Genomic DNA, 26,484 nt, shown 5'->3' with positions numbered 1-26,484 from the left:
ACATTAATGGATGCACCTAAATCAAGCATAGCATGTTGACAATCCAAATCACCAATTTTACAAGGGATGGTGAACATGCCCGGGTCACTACATTTTTGTGGCAACCGTTTTTGAAACATTGCCGACACATGTTCACTAGCCCTTACCTTTTTCATGCTCTTTGCCTTGTTGGTCCTCTTAGTAGTGCACAACTCTTTCAAAAATTTTGCATGCTTGGGTACACTACTAAGAAGATCAAGGAGAGGAATGTTTACCTCCACTTTACGAAAGATATCATAAAGGCTTGAAGTCTTCTTGTCAACTATCCTTGTATCATTCAAAGCACTTGGAAATGGAGCTTGTGGCTCATATTCCGGAAGCGGTTCATTCACCCTCAATTGTTGAGGTGTAGATGCTTCCCCTTGTTCCACTACCACTTCAATTTCATCTTCAATTACATCCTCCACTTCATGAACAATAGGAAGTGGTATTGTCTTCTTAGGAGCTTTGGGTGCCTCTTCCAACTCTCTACCATTCCTCAAAGAGACCGCTTTTGCTTGTTCCTTGTTGGGTGGAGGAATGGTGTGAGAAGGGAGACTCTCTCCTTGGGTGGGTTGAGAAGTGAGGATTTGACCAACTTGGGTCTCAAGGTTAACAAACCTAGAGTCGGTGAGTCGGTTTTGTTGGTACACGGCGGTCTGAAATTCCTTGGTTTGTTGTTGCATTGCCATTTGATTCATGGTAAGAGTTTTCATCATTTCTTCCAAGGAATTTTGTGATTGGTTTTGGTTTTGATTTGGCTTTTGAAATGAAGAGTTTGAAGCCCCTTTTTGATTTTGATTTTGGTTTTGGTTTTGGTTTCCACCCCACCCCATATTTGGATGAGATTTCCACCCTTCATTGTAAGTGTTAGAATAGGGGTCAAACTTCCTAAAACCAATAGCCTTCACCGCTTCAATTGCTTCCTCCGTTTGCAAAGATGGACACCCATCGGTGGGGTGAGTTGGGTCATTACAAAGACCACAAAATTTCACATGAGAGGTACTCCCACCACCTTTTGTAAGTTCCTTGACCAAATTGGTAAGAAAATCAACTTTCTCCTCCATATGATTGGAGCTTTGCCTTGAAGAGAATGTTCCACTTGACTTCTTAATTCTCCTTCCAAAATTCCTAGAGCTTCCTACCAACCTTTCAATCAACTCATTTGCTTCTTGGACCGACATGTATTCAATTCCACCTTGGGTGGCGGCTTTAATCATTCTAGCATCATCCTCAAGTAGACCACCACAAAAGTTCAAGAGAAGGTCATGATCGCTATACCCATGGTATGGGCAACTAGCAAGAAGTTGTTTAAACCTCTCCCAATACTCATACAAGTTCTCCCTATCCATTTGTTCAACATTACTTATTTCTTTCTTCAATTGATATGAGAGACTAGCGGGAAAATACTTTTCTAAGAAAGCCTTCTTCATTTGATTCCAAGTGGTGATGCTCCTGGTAGGGAGATAATAAAGCCAATCATTGGCCGCGTCCTTGAGTGAGAAAGGAAAAGCCCTTAGTTGAAGTTGCTCATCGGTAACCCCATTTGGCTTCATGCTTGAGCAAACAACATGAAATTTGTTGAGATGCTTGTTGGGATCTTCCGTGCTAAGTCCATGAAATTGGGGCAATTGGTGAATGAGCCCGGACTTCAACTCAAAGGTGGCATTTTCCGCCAAGGCCGGAAAGGAGATACACAAGGGCACTTGTGTGAGATCCGGGGCGGTAAGTTCCTTAATAGTTCTACCATGTCGTGGGTTCTCTCTTTCACCATGCCCAAGTGGTTGTTCTTCCTCACGATCACCCATGATGATTTGAATGGGTATGGGTTGTTCAAAAGGGATGTTGTTATCTTCTCTTTGGTCTTGTTGAAAACCGAGATCAATTTCTTCAATAACCGGGTTGTCTCTTCTAATACCTCCTCCTATCCAAGCAAGTGATCTTTGAATCTCCGGATCGAAAGGAAAAAGTGGTTCTCTTGAATTCATAGTATTGACCATAAACAATTCTACACAAGTGCACAGAATCAAAAGGTTCACACAAGTAAAGAACAAGACACTATCAACAAGAAACAAAGACTAACTAACACAACTATCCTAAAAACACAAATAACAAACACTAGCAAAACCGTTACCTTCCTCGGCACCGGCGCCAAAATTTCACACGCCTAAAATGTCGCACTAAAAGACGGCCAAATTAACAATTTATATACCACTAACACACTAATTAACACTAATTATAAACTAGTAAAATAGCAAGCAAGGGATCGAACCCAGGAGAAGATGGGTTTTGCGATAGTGAAATTAAAAGAGTAATTAGGATAATTAAGACAAAGTAACAACAATTATATAAAAAGGGGGGGAGGGTTTGGGTTGAGTTCAATTGTAACAAAAGCAAGGAAATTCAAACAAGAGTGCAAAGCAAGTAATCAATCAAGAGTTTTAAAAGATGGAAATTAATCAATTTGAGAAAGACTTAACCCGACCCAAAGTTTGGCACTTTAGTTGACAAAACCCTTCAATCAATCCTTCAATTATATATTATCACTCTATTGTGAAGATTAATCTTCTAAATCTCCTAAATAATGGCCAAATGACAAGGAAATCACACTTAATCAAATAACCCAACTTATCAATTCTACCAAGTAGAAATCACATACATTGGTCAAATTAACAAGAAGATATGAGCACAAGAGATTCAATAGAGGTAATTAGACACAATGAAATCACAATTAATGCCTAATTACAAGTTAATCCTTTACTTGCTAATTAAGCCAAGAAGAAATCACATTCATTAGCATAATAACAAGGTGTTGCAAAGATGGAATTACAAGGAAATCACACTTAATAATCCCAACAACAATAAATTAAGGAACTTGATTAATTAAGCAACAAGGAAATCACACTTAATTACTCAATATAAACAAGGATTCCAAAATTCAAACAATAAACACAAAAGGATTAACAATGATAATGAAATTAAAAGAAGGATTAAAGAGTCTTACAACCAAAAGATTAAACCTTGAGTCGGATTAAGAGAGGAGATTAGTTCTCCATAATTAGATCTAAAACCCAATTCAAAAGATGAAAATATTCCCAAATTACAACCTTGATTAATTAAAGTGAACAAAGATGCTTAACCTAATTGCAAACTTCCTATTTATAACCCCCGAAACCTAGTATTCAATAGGCTTAATAAAGGGGAAGGCCCGTAATACAAAACGGAAACAAAGTCATCAAACCCAGATTTTTCGCACCGTGCGAGTTCTGGGTCTGGAAAACTCGCACGGTGCGAGTTTGCTCCTGGAGTCCGCCTTTCTTTCGTGATTCCTTTGATTCTTTGGAAGGCTTTCTTATTGCATTTCTTCAAGCTTATTCTTGGCTCTTCCTTGGAGGCTTCTCTCGATCTTTTGGCTTCTTAATCTTCACTTGAAATTACGCTAAATGGTGAAACATATGGAATTGGCTAAATAACGTCAAAAACGTCAAAAACCGTTACCAAATGCTACCAAATGAGCTCAAAATGGTGCCAAAATGTAGTAGAAATAGGAGCTCATCAGCGACCCTTCAATGTAGTTCTCGACACAATTTTCATCTTGGGTCATTCGGAAATAGCATTTTTGTGTTGCTAACACAAGAGTAAGGGTTCCTACATCCACCCTGCCCCCCATATTCATCGTTTAATCCATCTGCTTCCTCTCCGTCTCCCCTCATTTGTTCACATATTTTGAAAGAAAGTAATAACCGAGTTTACTTAGGACAAAAGAATGCAACAAACATGCATGTGCATAAAACTCTAAACAACTCGGTCTTAATTTCGAAAACTTTTAGGAGGTGCCTGACGTACATGCTTGAATCAAATCTATGACGCGAGCTTAGAATCACCCCAAAAAATAAAATTAATAGGACCACCTATTAGTTCATAAAAATGAAAATCACCACACAATTAAAAATCACTAAGGCGATAACATTAAAGCCATCAATAATCAATAAATGAACACCCAAAAAACAAATGAACACCCAAAAAACAAAATATGGAGAATCTCGTTACACGCCTAAGACTAAGATACGAAGGACACAAAGGGGCATATAATTGAAGTCAGATACACCTTATTAGTCAGTACATTAAACAATTGAGAACAGAGGGTGTTTATATTTCATTTTAGGTTGCGAGGTTTTTTAATGTATCACACTTGTTTACCATCCTAAGATTAGAGGAGACAATCCGGTTAGTCAGGTTGGGTTTGGGTCGAGTCACATCAAGTTCGGGTCATATAATGTCAGCCTACCCTTTCAGGGTCGAGTCGAGTTCAGGCCGGGTCAAAATAATATGTCGGGTCGAGTCATATCAAGTTCTAGTTCTGGTGGAGTCACTCAGATCGAGTCATAATTATCAGCTTTGATGGAGTCATAATTATAAGCTTTACCTGTGGCTATACTTACCAGCTGTAAATCACAAATAGGAATATAGGAGAGAATGAACAAAGACGTGTGAGACTAACAATATAACTTGAGTTGGTCTCACACATAAAGTCATCTAGTCATCTCGTCCTCCACTTATAAGTAATACTCCGTATATCCAATTGGCTCGTTGCCACAAACTTTAAAATTCTCACATTTGATCTTGGACAAATTTGACAAAGTTTATAAAAAAGTGCCATGTGATATGTTATCATAACATTGCTGCGGATAAGAAAATCAATTCAGCGTTATCACTATTGTCTCCATAAAACAATGATCTTAAATTCTCAATGTTTGGCAGCTAACATGGCACTAAAATACTTGACATAAGCTACACTGGTTTTTCTAATGTCGGGATCAAACATGATAAAAAAGTGTGACTATAATTGACACGGAGAGAAACATCAGGGACTAACTGTTGGACTTCCGGACTCGCTCTCATATGCCTTCCTTTTCCGTGTTTCACCACATAGTGGCCTGAGTGAAAGATTCAATTGAATTTGAATCAATGAAAGATAAATTCTCGTCCCAGCAGATAAAAATCTATTGCCATGGCAATAAGAGGGTAGAACAGTACCCTAAGTCGAGCTATCTGTATCTTCTTTCTTAAATTCACCGCTAGCTAAAGCAGCAACTTTGTTAGGAGAAACCTTTCTCTTTATGGGATAGTATTCTAGATACATCTCCTCAGATTTCTCAGTTGGTGTCACAAAGCCTTGAAGTTTTGCCACCTGCAACACCCAAAAATTTATGAATACTTGGATCTATTTCGCCAAACCACACTTAATTTGTGCGCAAGATGAGATAATAAATGAAATTAATCACTTGTCTGCGTAAGCTCTTATTCTCCAGCAATGCCTTTTGTTCCTAGATAAAGAAGAGTAATCATGAAAGAGCGACGTTTAGTAAACTGCATATAAATGACTGGCTCGAATCTAATGTACATGTACTGCATTTGAACCTCCAACACTGACCATTCACTTAACCACATAACCTAGCTGTACTTCAAGCAATTATGTGGCATAATATTAAACAAGTGGATGCGTAGCTATGGTGAACCTAGAATTGTTTCCTAGTGAACAACTATATTTTATCCCTTTCTAACCATTACGTAAGAAAATTTCAATTTTTAGTTGCCTGTATCTTTTTCAAGAATATGCAGTGATAATACATGTGAAGCACTCACAAGTGAGTATATGACGTACATGTAAGCGTGAGAGCTCCAGCAATAACTGGTCCTGCATTAGTTAAAACCAAAATTATTGTCGGTATCTCTCTACTCAAAAAGACAACCTAAGATGTGCGCAAGTTACAATCACCTTCTTTGCCTTCACAGATGATAATTGTTTTTCTAGCTGTCGAAGATCTTTTAAGCTCAAGTCTGTCAATTCCTTACTTTGTGGCCTCATGTGAATGATTCAGAATTTCTGAGTTGAGACAAAAAGTGGTATTTTTTCGTAGTCCATCCTAAAAAGATACAGGTTAAGTAATACTCCCTCCATTTTTCTATTTTCACCTCATTTGCTTTATTGCGGTCTCCAAGACATACCTTTGATCGACTTTTTCGATATCTATATATTATTTTCTTTGTCGAATTTTTTTTCTTAAAAGATGTCTTGATATTAATCGTGAATGTTTTAGTTTTATAAATAAATAATTTTTATCTCCAACTTATTTACGGTTAACGTTCGGAAACTTGGACCTCTATAAAGCAAATGGGGTGAAAATAGGAAAATGGAGGGAGTATTTACATTTGTCCCATCTGGAGCTTTGTTATCTCATCCTTCCGAAAATCGATCTCTTTTGCTTCCTCAACCTGTAATCACAACAAAGCATTTCTCAGGTTAAAGCTGCGTTTTTAAATTATCAACTCATCCCTATTAGAGTTCCATGGAAAATCAAAATTCAGTAGAGCACTTCACCCAAACACGGATTTCCAGCTTAAATAATGACAGCTGATTTCCATGTGTTCCGGTCCTCGACAGACTTCTTGTCATGCTGCATACAACAAAGCACGACATATGAAGTATGGATACAGTGAGCATGAAAATTGGTGAACCTGTCGGCTCTCTCAAGAGATGGCAGTAATCCGCCGGTAAGGTATCCTCTTCCATATTCCCGTGTACTTCACTTTCCAAAAAAGAACAAGGGGGAAACAAAAATTTTGGCACACATTCAAGAAAGCAGATTTACTATATGTCTAAATATCTCCTCTTCTTTCTGCTGACACAATTCATCCTACAGAAAAGGAATAGTTACATAAAATGATCAGAAATAGCAAACAAAATAACAGCCACAAAGTGATACTAAACCTCTAATTCATTCATTTTGCTCTCCAATTATGATTTCCTTAATGCACGTGGCTTTGTCCCAAATAATAGGTAAATACACAGGGAGTATTTATGAGAATGATGACAAATATTTTTAAGGGATGTTGGCATGCTGTTCATTAAGTGATGATTGTTTCAACGTCCATCAAAGCACACTATAGAGTTAAGAGGAATGAACCTATGTTGGCTTTGGAGACGGAAATACAGCATATCCTCGCCTAAGCTTAATACCATTTCCTCCTAAATTAGCGATGCCAGAGAAGCCAGAAGCATCAACATTCAGCCATGCCTCCCAAGTAGGATCCTCTCCAGTAAAGAGGGCATGAAGTCCCTGCATAGAGATGATCACACAAGGTAAAAAAATTACTATCAAGTTCAAGATACAAGATCTCTACTTCCGGCAGTATGCACCTGACCTTCCCACTGCCTGCCCTAGAATACTCTTATCAGGACCAGCAGGTAGCATTCATATCCATACTTTATGTTTCATTTGCATACTCTTTCCCTTTCTGACTATCTCTAGCTTCTATAGATATTGTCTCTCGCTCTCTCCCACAAACCCTTGCACCTAACTCATCCCCTGCCTGACTTTATCTAAGCTTATATCTTAAAAAATAGTAAAATATAGTTTGACAGTCTCTGTCGATTCTCAACTGCCTGCCTTCTCTTTGCATTGAGCCAAGCATTTTCAGTGAACCAAATGCCAGTAAAGTAAAAACACGCCATGACCTCCCCAACCTACTCTTTGCATCGCCCACACCCCTCCAAAAAAAGACTTAAAAAATCGTCAATTGCATAACAGATTCTCATTACCGCATTCCCCAACCTAAATATCAACACCACCCAATTCAAGCGAAAATATAAAAGAATGCAAACTAACCATGCTAGAATGCTAGTATGCCGCTGAACGGAACGAACTTGCCAATTTGAAACAGGCAATACCATCTTCCGCCGAATCAACTTCTCCTAACCCTATTTTATCAAATCAATGAGACAAGACCTTTAAAAATCATCAAAACCTTAATAGAAAATCCAACAATAAGAAGCATGAAAACAACATCATATTTTCTTCCTCGGTAATATTTGACTTGAGTGTTCTACAAACCATGAAAAAAAACCGGATACATCGCAGCGTAGAGTTCATTTGCAGAGTTCGAACTGGCTTTAAAAATATTTAAGTTCAACCAATTTGCCTTAAAATAAATGTCACCTTTTACCAACATAAAAACCTAGCCACAGGTCAGGCCACACCACTTCCAGGTCTCTATAAATAGATATATGGAGCGAACTGGGTACCAATATCTATTCACTCTATAATCAACTTTGTAAATCATAATGTTCCACGTTACAGTGTCTACTCTCAAGTCATCATTTCGTGACGAACTGCAACAACCAAAACCCCACATTTCAATCAATAACTCCTTACATACCAATATAGAATAATATATACGCACTAAATTTCTACAATAATCTTTATATCAAGGACAATAATCACCTAGATAGCAAGGCAGAAATCGAAAACACACTATCAAATCGCCATCAACGCCTAAAGAACTAAGCTTCCCATGATTCCTCATCTCCTTCCCATTATACTACAATTGTTGGTGCTGCAATACTATACTGCTCTGCACACCTCACAATTTCGCAATAATTAAGCTAAATTTAACTATAAAAGAGCATTATTTAAGCTAATTACAATGCTAAACAGCATCAAATTCCTCACAACCCTATTAAAATAGCAATTGGGCAAATCCGTAAAATTGAAGAACCCCATAAAAAAAATAGCAATCACTTAAATTGTTCACCTCGACTTTGAGCAAAACCTTAACATTCTCGACCTGTAAATTGCTAATTGGGATAAATATCATAGATCAATAATAAATATACTTGAAATGACAAATTGGTTGAAGAAAGTATGCAATTAGGGAGTGCTAAAAGGGAAAAAACTTACAGCTTCATCGCGATGGATGTCTAAAGTGATGACCTGTTCGTCGGCGATCATTACAGCTATCTTTCATGCTAAGAAAATAAAAGTTAGAGATTTACCGTTGACACATATTCTTTGAGTCACGAATGTTTACATTTGTTCCATCCTATTCATTCAACCGGATCAAAAAATAATGAGATGTTAGTGTTGAAAGATTGAGAAATTATACAATTAGCTGAATTTGCCTTGAAGGCGGTAGTCGAGAAGATCCTTAGCCTGGCCTGTTGACAATTAAAGGGTAAAAACACCAAAAACAAAGAGAGCCCAGATCTCAAATCGGCTAATCATCGAAAAGGAAGTCAGGAATACATCATATAGTGTTCTTGAAAATGGTGGTTACCTTGAAGGCGGCAATCGAGACGATCCTTAGCCTGGCTTATTGCTCGGGTACAAAACCTGAAATGAAAGAACGAAATAATAAACATTAAGGAGGATAAACTATAATAGAAATAAGCAGACAAATGAACACAACCACGCGGTTGCGATAAGGAAGATACATTAGCAGAAAAAACAGAATACGAAGATCAATACAGTAATCCTAAATGGCAGAGAACAAAGATATGCCAAATCGAAATTCGAGGTACAATTTTAAATGTAATAATTGTCAAATAAACACAGGGTTTTGCAAGCCGTTGTCCTGCATTGGTCGAAGTCGATCAAGTAAATGAAGGCAAAACCTCTATACGAAAATCACAATAGAGATACAAATTTTTATTCTTATACAATTTGGTAATTCTATGATTTCATTATATAGTGAAATGCCCTTCATTACAAATGAAAAATAACACCATCAAGCAAACATATCAAATCCAAAGAATACACTTCAGACTTTCATATAGATGTTAGAATTAAAGACTGGTGTTAGCCAATGTCACAACATAATGTTAACCAAATTAATTAAACATTCACAAAATCAAAGAAACGCAAATGAATTAACATTAACACGAAAGAAAATGGAATTTAGAATTATACCCATGTGACTTTTTGGTAATTCTTGGATCTGATTGAGCAAGAACGCTAAAAATCTGCAAAAAAAAAAAAGGACAAAAAAGTGGGTGATTGAAACCTTAGATTAAAGGGTACATTTCGATCAAATTATGAAATGACGGAAAAACATATCCATTATCACTTATGGAGTAAGAAAAAGAAAAAAAAGAAAAAAAAATCATTCAGAAAAAGAGCATCTGTCAAGTTTCGAGCTCGCTATAATTTTAGAGATGCAAAAGATAAAGAATAGAAGGTGATAAACCCACAAAGAAACAAAAGCCTTGATTTGATGATAAAACGGAGGAAATTGAAAACTAAAGATGCTACTGTTAATAGATGAAAGAAAGTATACAATCAGCTGAATTAAAACAAGTGAAACTGCATCAATCCAGTTATCGGAGTTCAAATTACTCAAATTAATTATGAACTAAATCAAGAAACCCAAACTGAACAATTACTCATAATGACACATAATAAAAATTAGGGTTACCCAAAATATGAGAAATACAGACATACCGCAAACGAAAAGGTGTAGAGACATACCTCAAACGAAAAAATGTGAAATACAGACATTAATTATGTCTTGTTGTTGGTAGTCTGAGAAGCAACGAAGAAGAACGAAGGTGATGGTGAAATAAGATGTGAAGGTAAATGCAGATAATGGACGGAGATAATGAAAGAGGAAGTGGAGAAAGACAAAATGAGTGGAGGAGAACCAAAGAAGAAAAGGAGTGGAGGAGAGCAAACTGAGGAGTCAAAAACAGACGTATTCAGTGAGGCTTTTTATTTTATTGGACTGAGGATTGAAGATAAGTGAAAAGGGCCCAAGAGAGATTGAGAGTAGTGGACTCTACAAGCCCGTAAAAATAGCAGGTAAATCACCAACAAACCCGCCCACCAACTAAACCGACCCGCCTAATCTCAACTATTCATCTTACTATTCATTAGGAATAGTAACAAGTCTTACCCTCTTTTATATAAAGGGAGGATATATATAGTATTAGGATCAAGTGGGTCCTCCCCATAAGTGTGAGTCCATAAGTCCTCATCCAAGCCATTGGATGAGGAAAATGTATGGCTGGGATTAGAACAAAAAAAAAAGGGATTAATTAGTTCACTATATATGATTAATCTTTCCACTCACTTCTCTCTCATCTCACACAATTTACTTACCTCATCTCTAAAAAAGCCCAATAAAATCAAAAGCCAAATAAATAAAAACCCTAAATCTTCCACAACCCACTCCCACCATCACCATCCCACCCGACACCACCACCCACAACCCACCACCCGACGACCACCATATATGCCTCTTCACCACCACGCACCATCCTCAAGCCACCACAACAACCACCGCCCCCTCCAACTAACAACAACAAACACGACATTACCAAACCCGCACGGCCCACCAGAACTGCCGCATCGCTCTTCCTCTGCCGCCTTCTACCACCACCGTCACTCCACATCCTCCCTCCTCTGTGGCCGCGGCTGCCACTTCTTCTTCTTCTTCTTCTCAATTTTTTTTCCAGATTTGGAAGTGGTTTCGTGGGTTTAGGGTTCACTTCTTCACATTTTTTTTTCAGATTTGAAGGTGGTTGTCAACGTGTGGTCGGTTGTTGTGTGTTACCGTGGTGGTTGTTGTATGGTGGTGGTGGCAATAAAAAAAATTACACATTTTCTTCTACCACTATCTCGCTTTCTCGTTTTATTTTCAGATTTTTTTTTTCTTCACAGCCAATCAAATCTAGCATTTAGAGTTTTTTTTTTTTAAAAGTTTTGTTGGTGTTATTGTGATAGTGGAGATCTGAGTTTTTTTTTAGAAACTAATATCTAATCTGAGTTTTTTCTTTAAAACAAATGAGTTGAAGGTGAGTCTTTTTTTAAAAAAAAAAAAAAACAATTACTATATTTGAGTTATATATTTTTTCCAGATTTCAAATTTGTATTTTTACAAATCTCGCCTTGTTAAAATTCGTCTTGTTATATATTTTTTTCAGTTTTCATATTTAAAATTCGTATTTTGTTGATTTGAAACTTCTAGTAAAGTTAAAGTTACAATTATCTCAGTTAAAGTTACATTTATCTCTATTAAAGTTACATTTATTTTTTCTATTAAAGTTACACTTATTTCTATTAAAGTTACATTTTTCTCTATTAAAGTTACACTTATTTCTATTAAAATTAAAGTTTTCTCTATTAAAGTTACATTTTTCTTAATTAAAGTTACGTTTATTTGTTTTTTCTATTAAAGCTACACATTTCTCCATAAAATTACACTTATTTGCATTAAAGTTACACTTATCTCTATTAAAGTTGCCCTCACAATGACTAAAGTTATACTCTCAATGGATTAATATTACATTTTTAATATGGACTATAGTTACGCTCTCAATGGACTAAAGTTACACTATTAAAGTTACAGTTCTTTCTATTAAAGTTACACTTTTCTCCATTAAAATTACACTTATCTGCATTAAAGTTATACTTATCTCTATTGAGGTTACCATCTCAATGACTAAAGTTATACTCTTAATGGATTAATATTACATTTTTAATATGACTAAAGTTACATTCTCAATGGATTAAAATTACACTCTCAATGGACTAAAGTTACACTGTTAATATGGACTAGAGCTATACTTTCAATGGACCAAGTTATACTCTCATTAAACTAAAGCTACATTTTCAATGGACTAAAGTTACATTTCTAAAAGAATAAACTTACATCTTTTTTTGTTAAAATTACACTCGTAAAAAGACTAAAGTTACAATAAGTTGTGATAAAATTACAAAAAATCAAAATATTATTCGTTAAAATCACTCGAGAAAGGCTAAAGTTAAACTCGTAAAAACGCAAAATTGTCGTAAACTTTCTTTAAAATTACAAATTTCAAAATAATATCCGTCAAAACCGTTTCATATTTTAAATTTACACTTTTTTCTGTTAAAGTTACACTCTAAAAATACTAAAATGTCGTAAACTCTTCTCAAAATTCAAAAAACAAAATATTATACATCAAAACCACTTTTTTTGTAAAAGTTACACTTTTTTTTGTTAGAATTACACTCGTAAAAGACTAAAGTTACATTTGTAAAACACTAAAAGTGTTACAAAATTTGTATAAACTTTGAAGCATAAGAAGACAGAAGATAATGTTAAGTGTGTATGAGAATGAATTAGTGAATGTATAATTAAAGTTAGAGAGAGAAAGTGAGATTAATTAGAGCATAGGAAACTCATTAGTGTTAAGTGCGTTTATTGTCTTCAATCTCAACCATCCATGTTGGAAGATCTAGTGGTTGAAGATAGGACTTAGGAACTCAAAAAATATGGAGGACTCATAAGAACTCTTTCTCTCTCTCTCTCTCTCTCTCTCTCTCTCTATATATATATATATATATATATATATATATATATATATATATATATATATATATATATATATATATATATATATATATATATATTTTAGATTTAGGATCCGGTGAGAACGGTCCATAATCATAAGACTAAAATCAATTACGGGCCTGTATTAGAACAAAATAGTGGGGAAAGCATCTACAACTCGTCATTGTCATATTTCCATTTCACATATCCATGACCACTTAGTCAACCCTCGTTGCCGGCAACCACCAAATCACGCCGGCAACACAGACTATTATTAGCTTCACGACACCGGCGAGGAGCCAACCACTATCGTCGCACACCAATTCATCATCAGTCATCTCCACACCAATTATTTTATCTTCCCTCTCTCATCACCTGTCGTCGCCACTCCAATTGCAATCACCAGCAACTCCGGCTACCAGCCCTGCATCGCTTGTACCCAATCAACATGGTGAACGATAAACGGCAACTTGCCGGCGACAACTACCTCACTTCCTCCCCTTCGTTGGTTTCCCGTCTATTTCAATGTAACTACACTAAATTTTAATTTATCTACCCATTGTTTTAATGTGTCTCATCATAAATACATAAAATTACATACTAGGTACATTAAAATTAGTTTCAGATACATCAATATCGAAGTTAGATACATTAATTTCGTGTACCACAAATTGCACCGAGGATGTTCGTCGGCGTTGCTATTAATCGACGACGGCGACAACACGTGATGGATGGTCACAGATTAAGGAGGGAGGGAAAGTTGTGCTAGGATAAGATCATGGTGGTGCCACGGTGTCTGGGAACCACCAATAACGGTCGATCAGATCTGGGAAGAGTACACCGGAGATGACGCCTGAGATAAGAAGTGATGACGCCTGAGATGAGAAGAACAGGCGAGAAAAGACACTTTGAGTGGTGGCCGGAATAAAGCTCTGGTGGCGCCGGTGCAGTGCGACTCTTTCGGTAACGACAGTGACGGAGTTGGTGATGGGGGTATGTCAGGGAGCTCGTGTGGCAGGTGTTAACGGAGGTGTGTTAATTCATGTGTGAGGGAATGTGTGTGAGTTGTGCGTGGTTTATACTCCGTACTTATTATAGTTATTAATTGATTAATTAATGCGTTTTCACCGAGTGTTCGTTCTCACCGTATCTTGACTTTAATAATAATAGTAGTAGTAGTAGTAGTAGCAGCAGCAGCAGTAGTAGTAGTAGCAGTAGCAGCAGCAGCAGTAGCAGTAACAGTAGCAGTAGCAGTAGCAGCAGCAGTAGTAGTAATATAATATAGTAATTGGGTTATTTCATATGAATAATCCAAACTAAACCTCTTTTTCTCATATTAATCCGAACTAATGTTTAACTGAGAATAATCCTAAGTATTGCGTCATTTAACTTTTATTGAACGCTTAATTAACCCGATACAACCGGTTTCTCAACAAGTGAGAATGTGGGCCCTCCTCTTTTCTATTTTTTCTGGTTCATCTTCATTTCTTTTTCTTCCTTTTCCATTAGCTCTCCAATTTCTTCGGTTCTTCTTCCTTCTTCTATTTTCTTCTTTCATTTTCCCTATTTTCGCCTTTTTTTATTTCTTTAATTTATTCCTCCCATTAAATCTAACCCAAAATTAGAATTAAATCTCCATTAAATCTAACCCAAAATTAGATTGACACAAAATTAAATCTAACCAATCTGACACACCGATTTGTTTATGGGAATTATGGGGCAAGGGGCATTTGATCTTACCATATGTGGATCATGATTTTACTGCAAAACATTGAGTTTTTAGTAAGCTAAGTGGAAAACAGGTGGCTCTTGTATGTCAATAATGTGGGATATTTGGCAACCATAAATGGGCAGGTCTTTAGAACTGAACATGCAATAGCAACTTGTGATTCCAACTGAAAGCCTACAAAGACTCAATAACAGTAGCACGAGGTTGTGCACATTAGGTAGATGGCGAGCTCCTCCAATTAGAAAAGCAAAAATCAATTGTGAATTTGTGATGCTTTTATTAGTGGAGATGTGGATGTAGGACTTGGTTTCATTTGTACGGGATAAGTGGGGGTGATATTCTTGTTGTAGGGGCGAAGACAATCACTAGTACAAAGGATGCATCATCGGCGGAGGCGGGAACAGTTATCTTTGGCATGGACGTCGGTGTGCCAGGAGCCCAATATTAATTTTTGGTGTTTGGTGATTCATGATGGAGGAGATAAAGGGATGAAGATTGAAGAGGATAAAGTTTAGGTTTACTAATTAGGCCTATAGTCAAGGGTAACCGATTGTTCAGGTTTTTCTTCCGTGAGTTCAATGAAAGTTAAATGATGTAATAGTTAAGGTCAGTTAAACATTAGTTGAGATTAATATGAGAATAGGAGGCTTAGTTAGGATTATTCTCATGAAATAATCCATAGTAATTTCCTAATATCGCTCTAGCTCTATAAGACCTACCTTATCAGTATAAATAGATGGTATGACCTAATGAGAAACCTTATTTTTCATATAAAGACATAATATTACATAAAAGTAAGAAAGGGAGAATTAAAAGGGAGAAAAGAAGAGAAGTTCATCATCTTTTATTCGCCTCAAGGTAAGACCGTCTTATAAAACAATGTATTGATTTTGTAATCTTTATAACTCGTAAACTAGACCACTATTTGACATAACCGTGACCGTGACCTCTGCCCTGAATCACCGTGACCACACCGTGACTACTTTGACCCACCGTTGACCCCACCGTGACTACTGTTTGTATACACGGTTTATGCGGGTTTTAAACTCTTACCTTGCTTTGTTTGAGACCGGACCTCGGTTTGGTGGTTCCTAGTCGATGAGTCGACCACCATGGGTGGTCACGGGTGGCCAGAGGTGGTGTTTTCTGTGGTGGTTGCCGGAAAAACGCGAGAGGTTGTGTTATTATGTTAAACCGTGTAAAGATAGGATTTTTAGACTCGCATCGTGACGTGACTAGACCACGACTTGGACGGAGGTTACAACTAGTGGTTCGTGGTGGTTGTGGGTAGCTAGTGGTGGTGGTTTGACTGGTGGTTAGTATATAAAACGGGTTGTTTACATGGGTTTGGGCGAGTTGTTGTTGGTGTTTGTTGTTGTTGTTGTTGTTGTTGTTGTTGTTGAGTCGTGAGTGACAGCTAGGGCGAGGCATGGCAGCCGTGACTGGGTTGTTGGTAGTGCTGGGTACGGTGGAGGACGCTGGTGGTCTGTAGTGGGGGGTAGTGGACGTGAGTAGTGGTTTAAACCATGGGTTAATATGGGGTGTTGTCAGGTTTTCGTGTTGGTTTGATATTGGTGTTGTGGACTGCTATTAGGGCGTGAGATGGTGGCTATGTGTCGTGGTTAAGACTCACGATTGGACCGTGGCTGGGCTGTGGGCAGTGGTGGTTCTCGGTGGTGCTGGTGGTTGGGTGTTTTGGCCGTGGTTTAAGCGTATTTACATGGGTGTTTGGGGAAGGTGTTGAACACGGGTGAGCCATGTATGAAGAGGAAGCTTAGGTTGAAGTGTTGAGACGCGTGTGGAAGGGGTTAGCATCACGTGATTTAAGTGGGCCATTATTATATTGTGGGATTTGTTAGTCGGGTTTCCATATTTGTTTAAGACGGGTTTCAAGTTTTTAATTTACGTAAAAATATAATTAATCTAATTAGTCCAATTAATCCAATTAATTTGTGTAATTATTATTATTATTATTATTATTATTATTATTATTATTATTATTATCATTATTATTATCATTATCATTATCATTATCATTATCATTATCATTATCATTATCATTATTATTATTATTATTATTATTATTATTATTTGTGCTTAGGTGACGGACTCGTATTGAGTTTTATTGATCGTATTCGCTTAATTAATTAATTGAATTTGCTTGGATTGCGTAATTGGGATATTGGATAATCAGGTAGGTTATCTACTCAACTTGAATGTATATTGGTGTAATTTATCCGTTGAATATTAATTGGAATTGGATGTTGGTTGTTGGATGGTTAATGTTATTGTTTATCCGTTGAGATATTATTATCCGTATTGCATATTGATATTGTTGTTGTTTGAGTACCCGGACCAGGGGTGGCGGGTTATATTGAAGAACCGGACAAGGGGTGGCGGTATATAAAAGGGTGTCTCGGAGTTTGTTATGGCTGTATAAAATGGACCAGGGGTGGCGGTTTATACAAGGGTGTCTTGGAGTTGCTATTGTTTTATAGGTGTCTCGGAGGATGTGTGATTGTTGGAATTGTGAACAAGAATTGAGCATTTGTATAATTGATTTGTCCTACTGTTATATTATTCTTGTTGTTTAGATATTCTCACTCAACCATTGAGTTGACTGTGTATTCGTTAAACATCTGTGATGAACCAATAATTGAGGAGCAGATTGATTTCAGGTAATTGAGCTGGCTTAGAAGGGGAGCTGAAGGGCGAGAGGTCATGTGTAGACACCTCGTTTCTGCACCTCCCGCGATTTATGATATTTTGTAAATTGGTTAATAAAAGGTAACTCGTACACTTGTGTCTACCCCTTGGATGTCGCCTAGGTGTCATTACGGTCGTTTTAGTAGTAATTAGAGTACATTTGGAGGCCGGGTCAAAAACCGTCTTCATTTCCTAAAACCGTCAAATCTCGAGTCAAAAAGCAATGTGCTTGTCTACTTAAGGTTAGGATGTCATAAAATATTATGAGTATATCTCATTTTGAGTCTCATGTCACTTCTTTGTGCTAAACTTAAGTTTACATTACAAAATGTGCATTTCATTTAGCTAAAATGACAACCCGACATTTAGGCCCGTTTTAAGAGGTGATAACGACTTCTTTGGGTCTGACCTTTTTAACAGAAAGTTCTAGATCTTTCTCTTAGCTTTCCAACGCCACCAAAATTACCTTAATCCGAGTCTTGTAGAGAAAGTTATGCCTAAACTACGACAGGCTGTCAAACGCGTTTTCTTGCGCAGAAGAATACTACCCGAGAAAGGACGCACCAAATGATGCGCCTCTTCTGGGGAGCGCAGCTCTTACTGCGCCTTTTCTCAAGGCTTTCTTTTTGTCCAAGTTTCCGTGTTTCAACCTAAATCGGTTGTTTCCGGATCTTTCCTTCCATATCCCTTTCCTAAACCCTACCCCTCGTGAATAGTATAAATAGAGGCCTTCGCCTCACATATTTTTCACGCGAGTGTACGCCCTTCTCTTCTCCATTTGCATTCTAAGACCACGCTATTGCCTTTCGACGCCTACGTGCTTGATCAATCGACCACGTAAGCTCAGATCATTCTGAGTACCAGTCACGTTTGCATGACCGACCAATTTGACCACTATACAATCAATTAAATCAATCTTTTAAATTCCTTTTTCAAGGGCACTTTCATATTTGCATAGACTGAGTCGAGTTACAACTAAAAACCGATTTAGTTAAATTTCGCGACGCTAACATGTAAGTCTGAGGGTGTAAAATCCCATCTTAATTATGTATTTATTTTCTGTATTTGTTTTGTAAGAATTTATCTCATAAGCATGCTCAAAACCGTTTTTTTAATCTTTTAAAAACCCTTTAACGGAAACAACAGAGAAACGACGTGGGGAAGAATCGCATCAACTCGTGCGCCTTCTGGAAAGGCCGCAGCATCTGCTGCGCCACTTCCAGAGATTGCCTTCAGTTGCTGCACTTCTTCTTCTTCCTCGGGTTTTTGTTCCTTTTGTGGACACGGGGGCCCACGGGGGCGCTTGGGAAAACAAGCATTTGCATTTTTGGAGTCGCCACCAATTTATTGTGGAAAATTGGAAACCGTTCGAATACTTCGCGTCATGTCAAGACACAAAGTAGTGACATAGACACTAAGAACTCGTTACCCTTAGCATTCTATGTCTAGAATGACTCTCGTGGATGTCAATGAACACGGATGTTCACAGAGATCTGGAGTAAGGGGTGATGGTACGTATTAGGAAGCTCTTTTGATCGAACACCTAATCCCGCCCGCCTCGATAGCGGCCTTTACTAATGATTAGGGAAATTATCTATACTAGATATGTTGTCGATTATATACATGCAATGCAACAAGCAATGTTTTGATCCTAGCATGTGAGAATTAACTAAGTCGGTGAACATGTAATTTAGCATACATTAGGTCGAAGTAGGGATTTAGATTGATTACATGTGAAAGCAAACAAACGATAATAGAGACACAATAAATAAAATACGATAATTAAAATTACAACGGTTCAACGATTTACGTCAAAAATACATTTAAAACGGATGATTTGAGAAAAGAAGGGAAAATAATTAGGGTTAGAAAACGGCCAGATTAATGGTGATATTACGATTAATAGTCAATTAACACGTAAACTAACAAACTAGGTCAAAGCAAGAACGGAAGTTCAGAGACATAAATCACCCCGGAACAGGCGCAGCAATGCTGCGTCCCTTGGAAGAGGCGCAGTGGTCACTACGTCTGTTCCTGAGGTGAGTTCTGGTTGTGAAGCCGGAACTGCATATTGTTAATGTTCGTTGGTGATTTAATGATCGATTATTCATATTCGACTCAAGTAAAAGTGATGTAACAGATTATTTACATGTGAATTGGTCATAAAAACGATAAAGAATGGACTGAAACTAATTGCTATTAATCATAAATCATTAATGCAAATTAATACAAATTAAAACAAACTTATTAGGTTTATTTATGTTAAACTATTTAGAAAGATTGTGATAAACAGATGAAAATATACAAAAGGCGAATTCCAGAGACTTAATATGAACAACTCGAATCCCTAAAATCTGGGTTTGATTTTAATGACGAAAACCCGCAAATATTGGTTATAAGGGATTTAAGTCGGATTTAAAGATGACAAATTATTATGAATTATGTGTATTAATAATTATGAAGAAAATAAGAAAAGACGGAACAAAAGAGACGAACCAACAAAGAACAAAGGAAGAAGAAGAAAGGCAGAAACTGCGGCAGCCTCAGGAAGAGGCGCAACAGATGCTACTTTTCGAAGGGGTGCAGCAGTTGCTACGTTTCTTCTCGACGTCTGTCTTCTGTTAATCAGTAAAAAATAGGTTTGATAAAGGGTTTTATAAATCGGTTTTAAGCATATTTTCGACGTAAACCTTACATTAATTTATACAATAAAATACAATAATGAAATATGGGATTTACACCCTCAGACTTACATGTTTGACGAAACGATATTAAACGATTAGTGATTGCTCGACTCGAACGTATGATGAAAGTGCCCTTGTAAGAAGATTTAAATTAAATTAATTTGATTAATGAGTGGAGTTGGTCAAATTGGTCGGTCATGCAACGAGACTGGTACTCAGAAGGATCCGAGCTTACGTGGTCGATTGATCAAGCACATAGACGTCAATAAGCTTAGAGCGCGGTCTTAGAATGAAAAGGGAGAAGAGAAGGGCGGACACCCGCGTGAGAAATATGAGGAACGAAGGTCCCTATTTATACTAATCACACGGAGGAATTATGGTATGACTGAAACTTTGGAAACAAATCTCGAAAAGATCTGAAAATATGCAGAAAAGGGCTAGGGAAGAGACGCAGCAACCACTGCGACCCTTAGAAGAGGCGCAGCAGGTGCTGCGTCCTTTCCCCAGAGGTTTCCTCCTGCGGAAGAAAGATTTTCCGCGTTTCTGTTATGGAATTGCGGTATATTTTAACTTCCTTATTGTTCAAAATAAGATTTCGGGATATATTTTGCCAAAACATGAAAAGATTAAAATTATGGAATTGGAATATCCGGAATATTCCAGATCATTCCAGAACATTCCGACTCGGCATTTTAAACGGTTTATTAGAAAATAAAGACGGTTTTTTACTCGGACTCCAAATGAACTCTAATTATTGTCAAAATGACCGTAACGCCGCGTAGATGACGACCAAGGGGTAGACACAAGTATTTGAGCTATCCCTTGACGATAAACTTACGAATTGTCATAAATCATTCCGTGTACCAAACATGCGGCCCAATCATCACCAGGTGGTTTGCGGAAGGTGCAGAAATGAGGTATCTACAGAGCCTCCCCTTTGACTGAGGCTTGGACAAGGCGAAAGGGAAAGTATAGCCGTCAAGTCAATCGAAGATTACAACCTGACGACTATGGCGACGCGAGGCGGATCAAGGGGTCTGAGCCAAGGACCTGTCGTCGGGAACATTTTAGAGTCTGTCGACTATCGGGTAGGGTCGTTTAAAATCCATTAGACTACGTAAAGAAACTCGCCAGCCATAAGAAGAAACCATACCTGAGACTTCTTCCTTTGTCGAACTCCGAGGGGAAATAATACGTAATATTGAAGGGCAGCAGGACGTCGGTAGAAACTGCTGGGGGGAATCTACTCGCGTCGGTCTCAAGCGAACTCCATATCTCGAGAAGTACAATCGGCAGTCATGCACTCTCACTGGGAAAATAATTGAGGTGTGTCGTAACACCGTTGAAGAAAACCTGCTCGTTGTTGCAAGCGAAGTCTTGATAAAGTACTGCGACAATTCACAGTCTACTCGAAGGTAATGTACTGCGACAATTCACATTCTGCTCAAAGATACGGGTCCGGACAAAGAATAAATATCAAACGGACCAAATGCATGATATATGGTGTTGGAGAAGAGGCGCACCAAAGATGGGCCCACGAATAACGAACTTGTAACGAATTTTTGAGAATCGAATTGGAGGGAAGCTGAGGAAGAGGCGCAGCAAGAGCTGTGACTCTTGGAATGCAGCACCTGCTGCGTCCTTTCCTGGGTTCGTCCCTGTCTGAGTAAAAACTCGACAGAACCCGTGTTATATCATTATAACAAAACACAAATTCTCTTAAAAATCTCTCAAATTCCAACGATATTCCGCCAAAACTTGATCAAAATCCTGCAATAATCATGACCAATCGAGGTATGTGTCTCATTCTTGCTTTAACATCCACATTTTGCTTAATTTGGATCGAAAAATTAGGGTTTTCAACTCTAATAATTCGAAAATTTAGGGCTTTTCCCCCAAATGGATTTGCCTTGTAAAATTGACAATAGAAATGGATAATTGGTAGTGTTAGGAATATAACCATGTGTTCTTTTTGAAATTTCATTGAGTATTGAGCATTTGAGTAAAATTGAGACGGTTTCTCAACTGTTTCGAAAATTGCTTCGAAAATGGCCTTAAGATTGCCCATTTGTGATGAAATTTGGTATTTGGAATCCTTGTGTTATGGGTAAACTTCCTACCATCTCGAATTTTTGATTTGTGACGGCTTTTCAGGACACTTTTCTAGGGCATAATCGCCGTTATAGCGAAATGCTGCCGAAATTTCGACTCAAACCCATGACTAGGCTCGAACTTAGACTTGACTTGACCCATTTTACCATATGAGCGGTCGGGTTTCGAAAGAACTGGCCAAATATAGCGAGAAAAGGCCACATTCAGGGCTTGAAATCACCTTCACCGAGGCTCGTCGTCATTTGACGCGGCCTAATTTACTCTAATTTTTCAGGTGATATGGCTTCTACATCAGGGAGGGCTCCCATGGACGTGGACACTTAATTCGACCCTTCTCTTGCTTTTGAGGTGGTGTTCGAGGAGGTCTTCGGGGAGGAGGCTACTGAGGAGGAGGAGGTCCCGAGGCGGGCCAACGTCGGACGAGGTGGTCGCCAGCTAGCGAGGGCACCTGAGTGGGCTGAGAAATGGGATGGTCGACATCTCATTTGGGCAGCGGAAAGTCATCTATGTTATAGGACGGTGAGGAGTATGGTAAGTTTTGAACTTGTCATCTCCTTATCATCTTTCCTTATTCATTTGTCGTTTCATTTTTCTTTCACTTTGAGCTAAAGATAGCTTCGCGTCGAACTAATACAGGAGGCTGGGAACATGAGGTCCTTTTCTGGCTACACGACGATGATGGAGGCCTACGGAAAAATGTCGGAGGAGGAACGGGCCATCATCGAGCTAGGAGCTTTTGGAGCCTTGGTGGGAGCGTGGAGGGAGATCAAGGAGAGGAAGCTTCGTGCTAACCTTTTTCCTGATTCGAGGCTTCCTTGATCGGTACTGGGACACGACCTCGACCTTTCACATGCCTTTTGGGGAGGTCGGGGTCACGTTAGAGGAGTACGACGTGATTTCTGGTCTGTCGTGTGGAGTGGATGTTGTGGTGTGGCCGTCGACGGCCATGAGGGTGGATTCAGCTGAGGCCAGGAGGCTGATTGTTTGGAATCTGGCGGCGAGTGCTGTTGCGGTTCCTGGGCTAGTGCCGAGCTCTTACGTAATGGATTACTTTACGGGTAGGACCCCGGCATTGGTGACGATGGATGGGAGGAATGTGGCTCCTCCTGCTTGTACTGCGAAGCAGAGAGCTCGTATGTGGCTCTGGTGGTTCTTGTCTTCACTCTACCTTGGAGACATGGGGGAGAGGCTGTCGATGAAGCTTCTTCCTTTCCTTTATGACCTGAGTGACCTAGGTCGTTGGGACTGGGTCACTCCTGGCTTTGCAGTCCTCACACGCTACATGAGGGCCATGGTCCATCCTGAGCTGCTAGAGAAGGGGACTTCTTCTTCTACTGTCGGTCCTGGACTACTGTTGGAGGTATGAACCTTCATTTCGTGTCATGAAAGATCATTTCTTCTTCTTTTTATCGAATCGTGAAAGATCGTCATCGATTGTCTTGCTTTTCAGGCGTGGGTGTACTCCTACTTCCCGGGTTTCACGCCCAAGAGGACGGAGCCTGAGCCGAGGTCTTACCCAGTTGTTAGGGACTGGGTGATGTGTCGTAGGAAGAGCCAGCATTCTTCTTACGATGTTTTTCGACGAGGCGTGAATGCCCTGAAGCTGAGTGACGTAAGTTTTTTTTATCACTTTTCCTTCATTGTTTATTCATTGCTTCTTAGAAGCGATCATAAGAATGACCTCTTGTTTGCTTATCTTAGTGGGTGCCCAGGCCTTGGGTGGACTACCCAGACGCCCCTCCTTTTGTGGCTGAGGTCCTTCGACCTAGGAGCTCGAGTCGGTTGCTGCTGAGGACGACCATGGGTCCAGTGTGGTATCTGGGCGAGCGCTTGACTCGTCAGTGTTCTCGTGATGCCTTCACGGTTCCCATCGATCCTCCTCAGACGATGTTTAGGGGGCCTTCTGACGCTGAGAGGGAGGCTGACTTGGCAGACGTTGGTGGCGACGCTCTTCTCCTTCCTGGTGAGGAGTACTCTTTGTTTGTTCGCCAGAGGCTGGCGTACTGGCCGGTCGTGGTAGGTGTTTCATTTTCCCTTTTCGAATTAACTTGACAAAATGATGAATGATCATCAAATAAAGACTTCATTTTAATTTTGCAGTAGGTTGAGGAGGCGGGCATCGAGCCCCCAGTGTACCCCGAGACCCTTGAGTACACTGACGCGACGGGGATGACGCCGATCTCCGAGCTCCGCGACTTTAGCGATGCGGTGACAGATGTTGGCCTGGAGGATTGGCACCACTTGGTTAGGAGGGTAAGCCTCCGATTCAGTTAGCTTTTGTTGTTGTATAAGAATACATTTGTTCATTCCATTGAAAAATCTTTCGTTTATTGAAATGCAGGTGGCGCCGTCTCGGTATGTGGTGCTGTGGAGGGTGGCCAATCGGCTACGGGCTACAGCCATCGAGGCACTAGCTGGCGGTCGAGGACGACATGTATGAACCTCTCATTCATTTTATTTTGAATTTTGTTGTAATTTTCTCGCATTTTGTTTGAAATGATTAAAATGAGGTATTTCTTTGTCATTTGCAGAGGGAACGCAACCTGGAGCGTGAGTTGGCGCGGTCCCAGGAGGAGACAGCTCGCCTGCTGAGGGAGTTGGAGGTCATGGATGCCGAGATTGTTGCTCTCGAGGCGAGGGTCGTCGAGCGGGGTGATGACCAGGAGTAGTTGTCTTTGCTTTTGTTGTCGTCGGCTGTATTGTATATACCTTGTACATTTTGGACTTCGTTTCGGACTTGTGAACTAGTTTTGGGAAAGAGCCCTCAGTTTGATGTACATATAGCATTTTAGTTGTGTATATGATGGCCTGAGTGCCTTTGCTGCTGGATCGTACGTTTGTTCCTGCAGGTTAGCTTGGAACAGGTTTGGTAGATGACGGTTTGCGCCGTCATGCTGCCGAAATTTACATAGACTTACACGTAAAACACACACTGTATGTATGGCTTAAACTAGCGCGAAATGAGAAGAATGACCTAAAAAATTGCAAAAAATTGCCCAGAAATGAACGAGTGTGAAAACATTGCCCGGAATGAATGAAATGCAAAAGAAATTGTCAAAAATGACCGGACGGTAGAGAGGGCTACCCCCTAAAAAAACTTAAAAAGAAATGTGTAAGTTTGAAATGAAATGTGAAACGGGAGTGAAATGATTCCCCCAAAAGAGAAAATAAAATGAAATGGGTAAGTGTGCGCGGTTGGCGAAAATGTCGATTTCGTCTCGAAAAGCGTGCCCAGAAAATTAGGAATCATAAAATATGGCAATTTGGCGAAATTACCAAAATAATAACCTAAAATAATAGGAAATTATACCCAAAAGAAATTAGGAAAGATCCAAGGCGGAAAAATCACGGAAGGCCTTCGGAGGAAGAGGCGCAGCAGGTGCTACGCCATTTCCCCGGTTAGTCAGTTCTGACGGAAATTAGGAAACAACTTTTAGTATAAATAGAGAAGTCGAGGGAGCTTTTATTCACATAATTCTTCCGTCCTTCTTCCGTCTATTTCATAAAAATTCTCCTATTTTCATAGAAGAAAATTCACAAATTATGGATGTCTTTGAAAACCGTCTCAAGGAGTGGACAAATGAATTTAAAAACGTTGAGAAACATGACATGGGTGCTTTCAATTTGGGGTCAATCTTGAGCCTCAAATTGGTGAAGGTTGTGAAGCCTTTCTTGGATGCTTGTCTAGAATATTGGAACCCTAATTTCCATGTGTTTGCCTTCCCTGGAGGTGATATCTGTCCGTTTCCTGAGGAAATTGCTGCAATCGGAGGATGGGATCCAGAAAATATGCTTGCCATACCCTCTAGCTCTCAAGGGTACAAAAGCAAATTTAGAGATTTGCTTAGACTGACTAAAGCTAAGGTTGACCGTCTTATGACCTCAAAAGGAGTCCGTATGCTTGACTTTATTAATCGATTCATAATCAGGGAAGACCTTCTATCTCTTATGTGGCGAGGCGTAGGGCATTCGGGTTTTTCCTACTGCATGGTTATGTCCTCCAAGGGCATATTGATAAGGAAATGAGAGGGGATCCTCGTTATTTGAGCTTGGTTGAACAGATGGAGCTGCGCAGGAGCCCAG

At 39.0% G+C, this 26,484-nt stretch overlaps 1 protein-coding gene across 9 annotated transcripts; it reads right to left on the bottom strand.

Moving 5' to 3' along the window:
* Positions 1-4,719: 4,719 nt before the first annotated feature.
* On the bottom strand, positions 4,720-10,461 carry LOC141623452 (agamous-like MADS-box protein AGL15). Of its 9 annotated transcripts, XM_074439564.1 has the most exons (14): positions 10,326-10,461; positions 9,768-9,820; positions 9,136-9,191; positions 8,760-9,016; positions 8,614-8,646; positions 8,304-8,433; positions 8,019-8,191; positions 7,689-7,780; positions 6,987-7,139; positions 6,401-6,716; positions 6,230-6,294; positions 5,665-5,716; positions 5,304-5,345; positions 4,720-5,209 (listed from the first exon to the last, which is right to left on the bottom strand). In XM_074439564.1, the coding sequence occupies exons 10-14, from the start codon at positions 6,590-6,592 to the stop codon at positions 5,057-5,059; spliced, it is 504 nt and encodes a 167-aa protein (XP_074295665.1). In that variant the 5' UTR covers positions 6,593-6,716; positions 6,987-7,139; positions 7,689-7,780; positions 8,019-8,191; positions 8,304-8,433; positions 8,614-8,646; positions 8,760-9,016; positions 9,136-9,191; positions 9,768-9,820; positions 10,326-10,461; the 3' UTR covers positions 4,720-5,056. The 9 variants fall into 9 exon arrangements, 8 of the variants coding, with proteins under 8 accessions (XP_074295665.1, XP_074295668.1, XP_074295669.1 ...); XR_012533379.1 differs by adding an exon at positions 5,798-5,945 and having other exon boundaries at positions 8,304-9,016; XM_074439567.1 differs by adding an exon at positions 5,798-5,945 and having other exon boundaries at positions 5,684-5,716; positions 8,304-9,016.
* Between the last annotated feature and the right edge of the window lie 16,023 nt (positions 10,462-26,484).

Source organism: Silene latifolia, chromosome X (genome assembly GCF_048544455.1).
Source record: "Silene latifolia isolate original U9 population chromosome X, ASM4854445v1, whole genome shotgun sequence".
Classification (NCBI taxonomy): Eukaryota; Viridiplantae; Streptophyta; class Magnoliopsida; order Caryophyllales; family Caryophyllaceae; genus Silene; species Silene latifolia.
The sequence above is the reverse complement of the archived record's forward strand: the minus strand, read 5'-3'. Positions and strand labels throughout refer to the sequence as shown.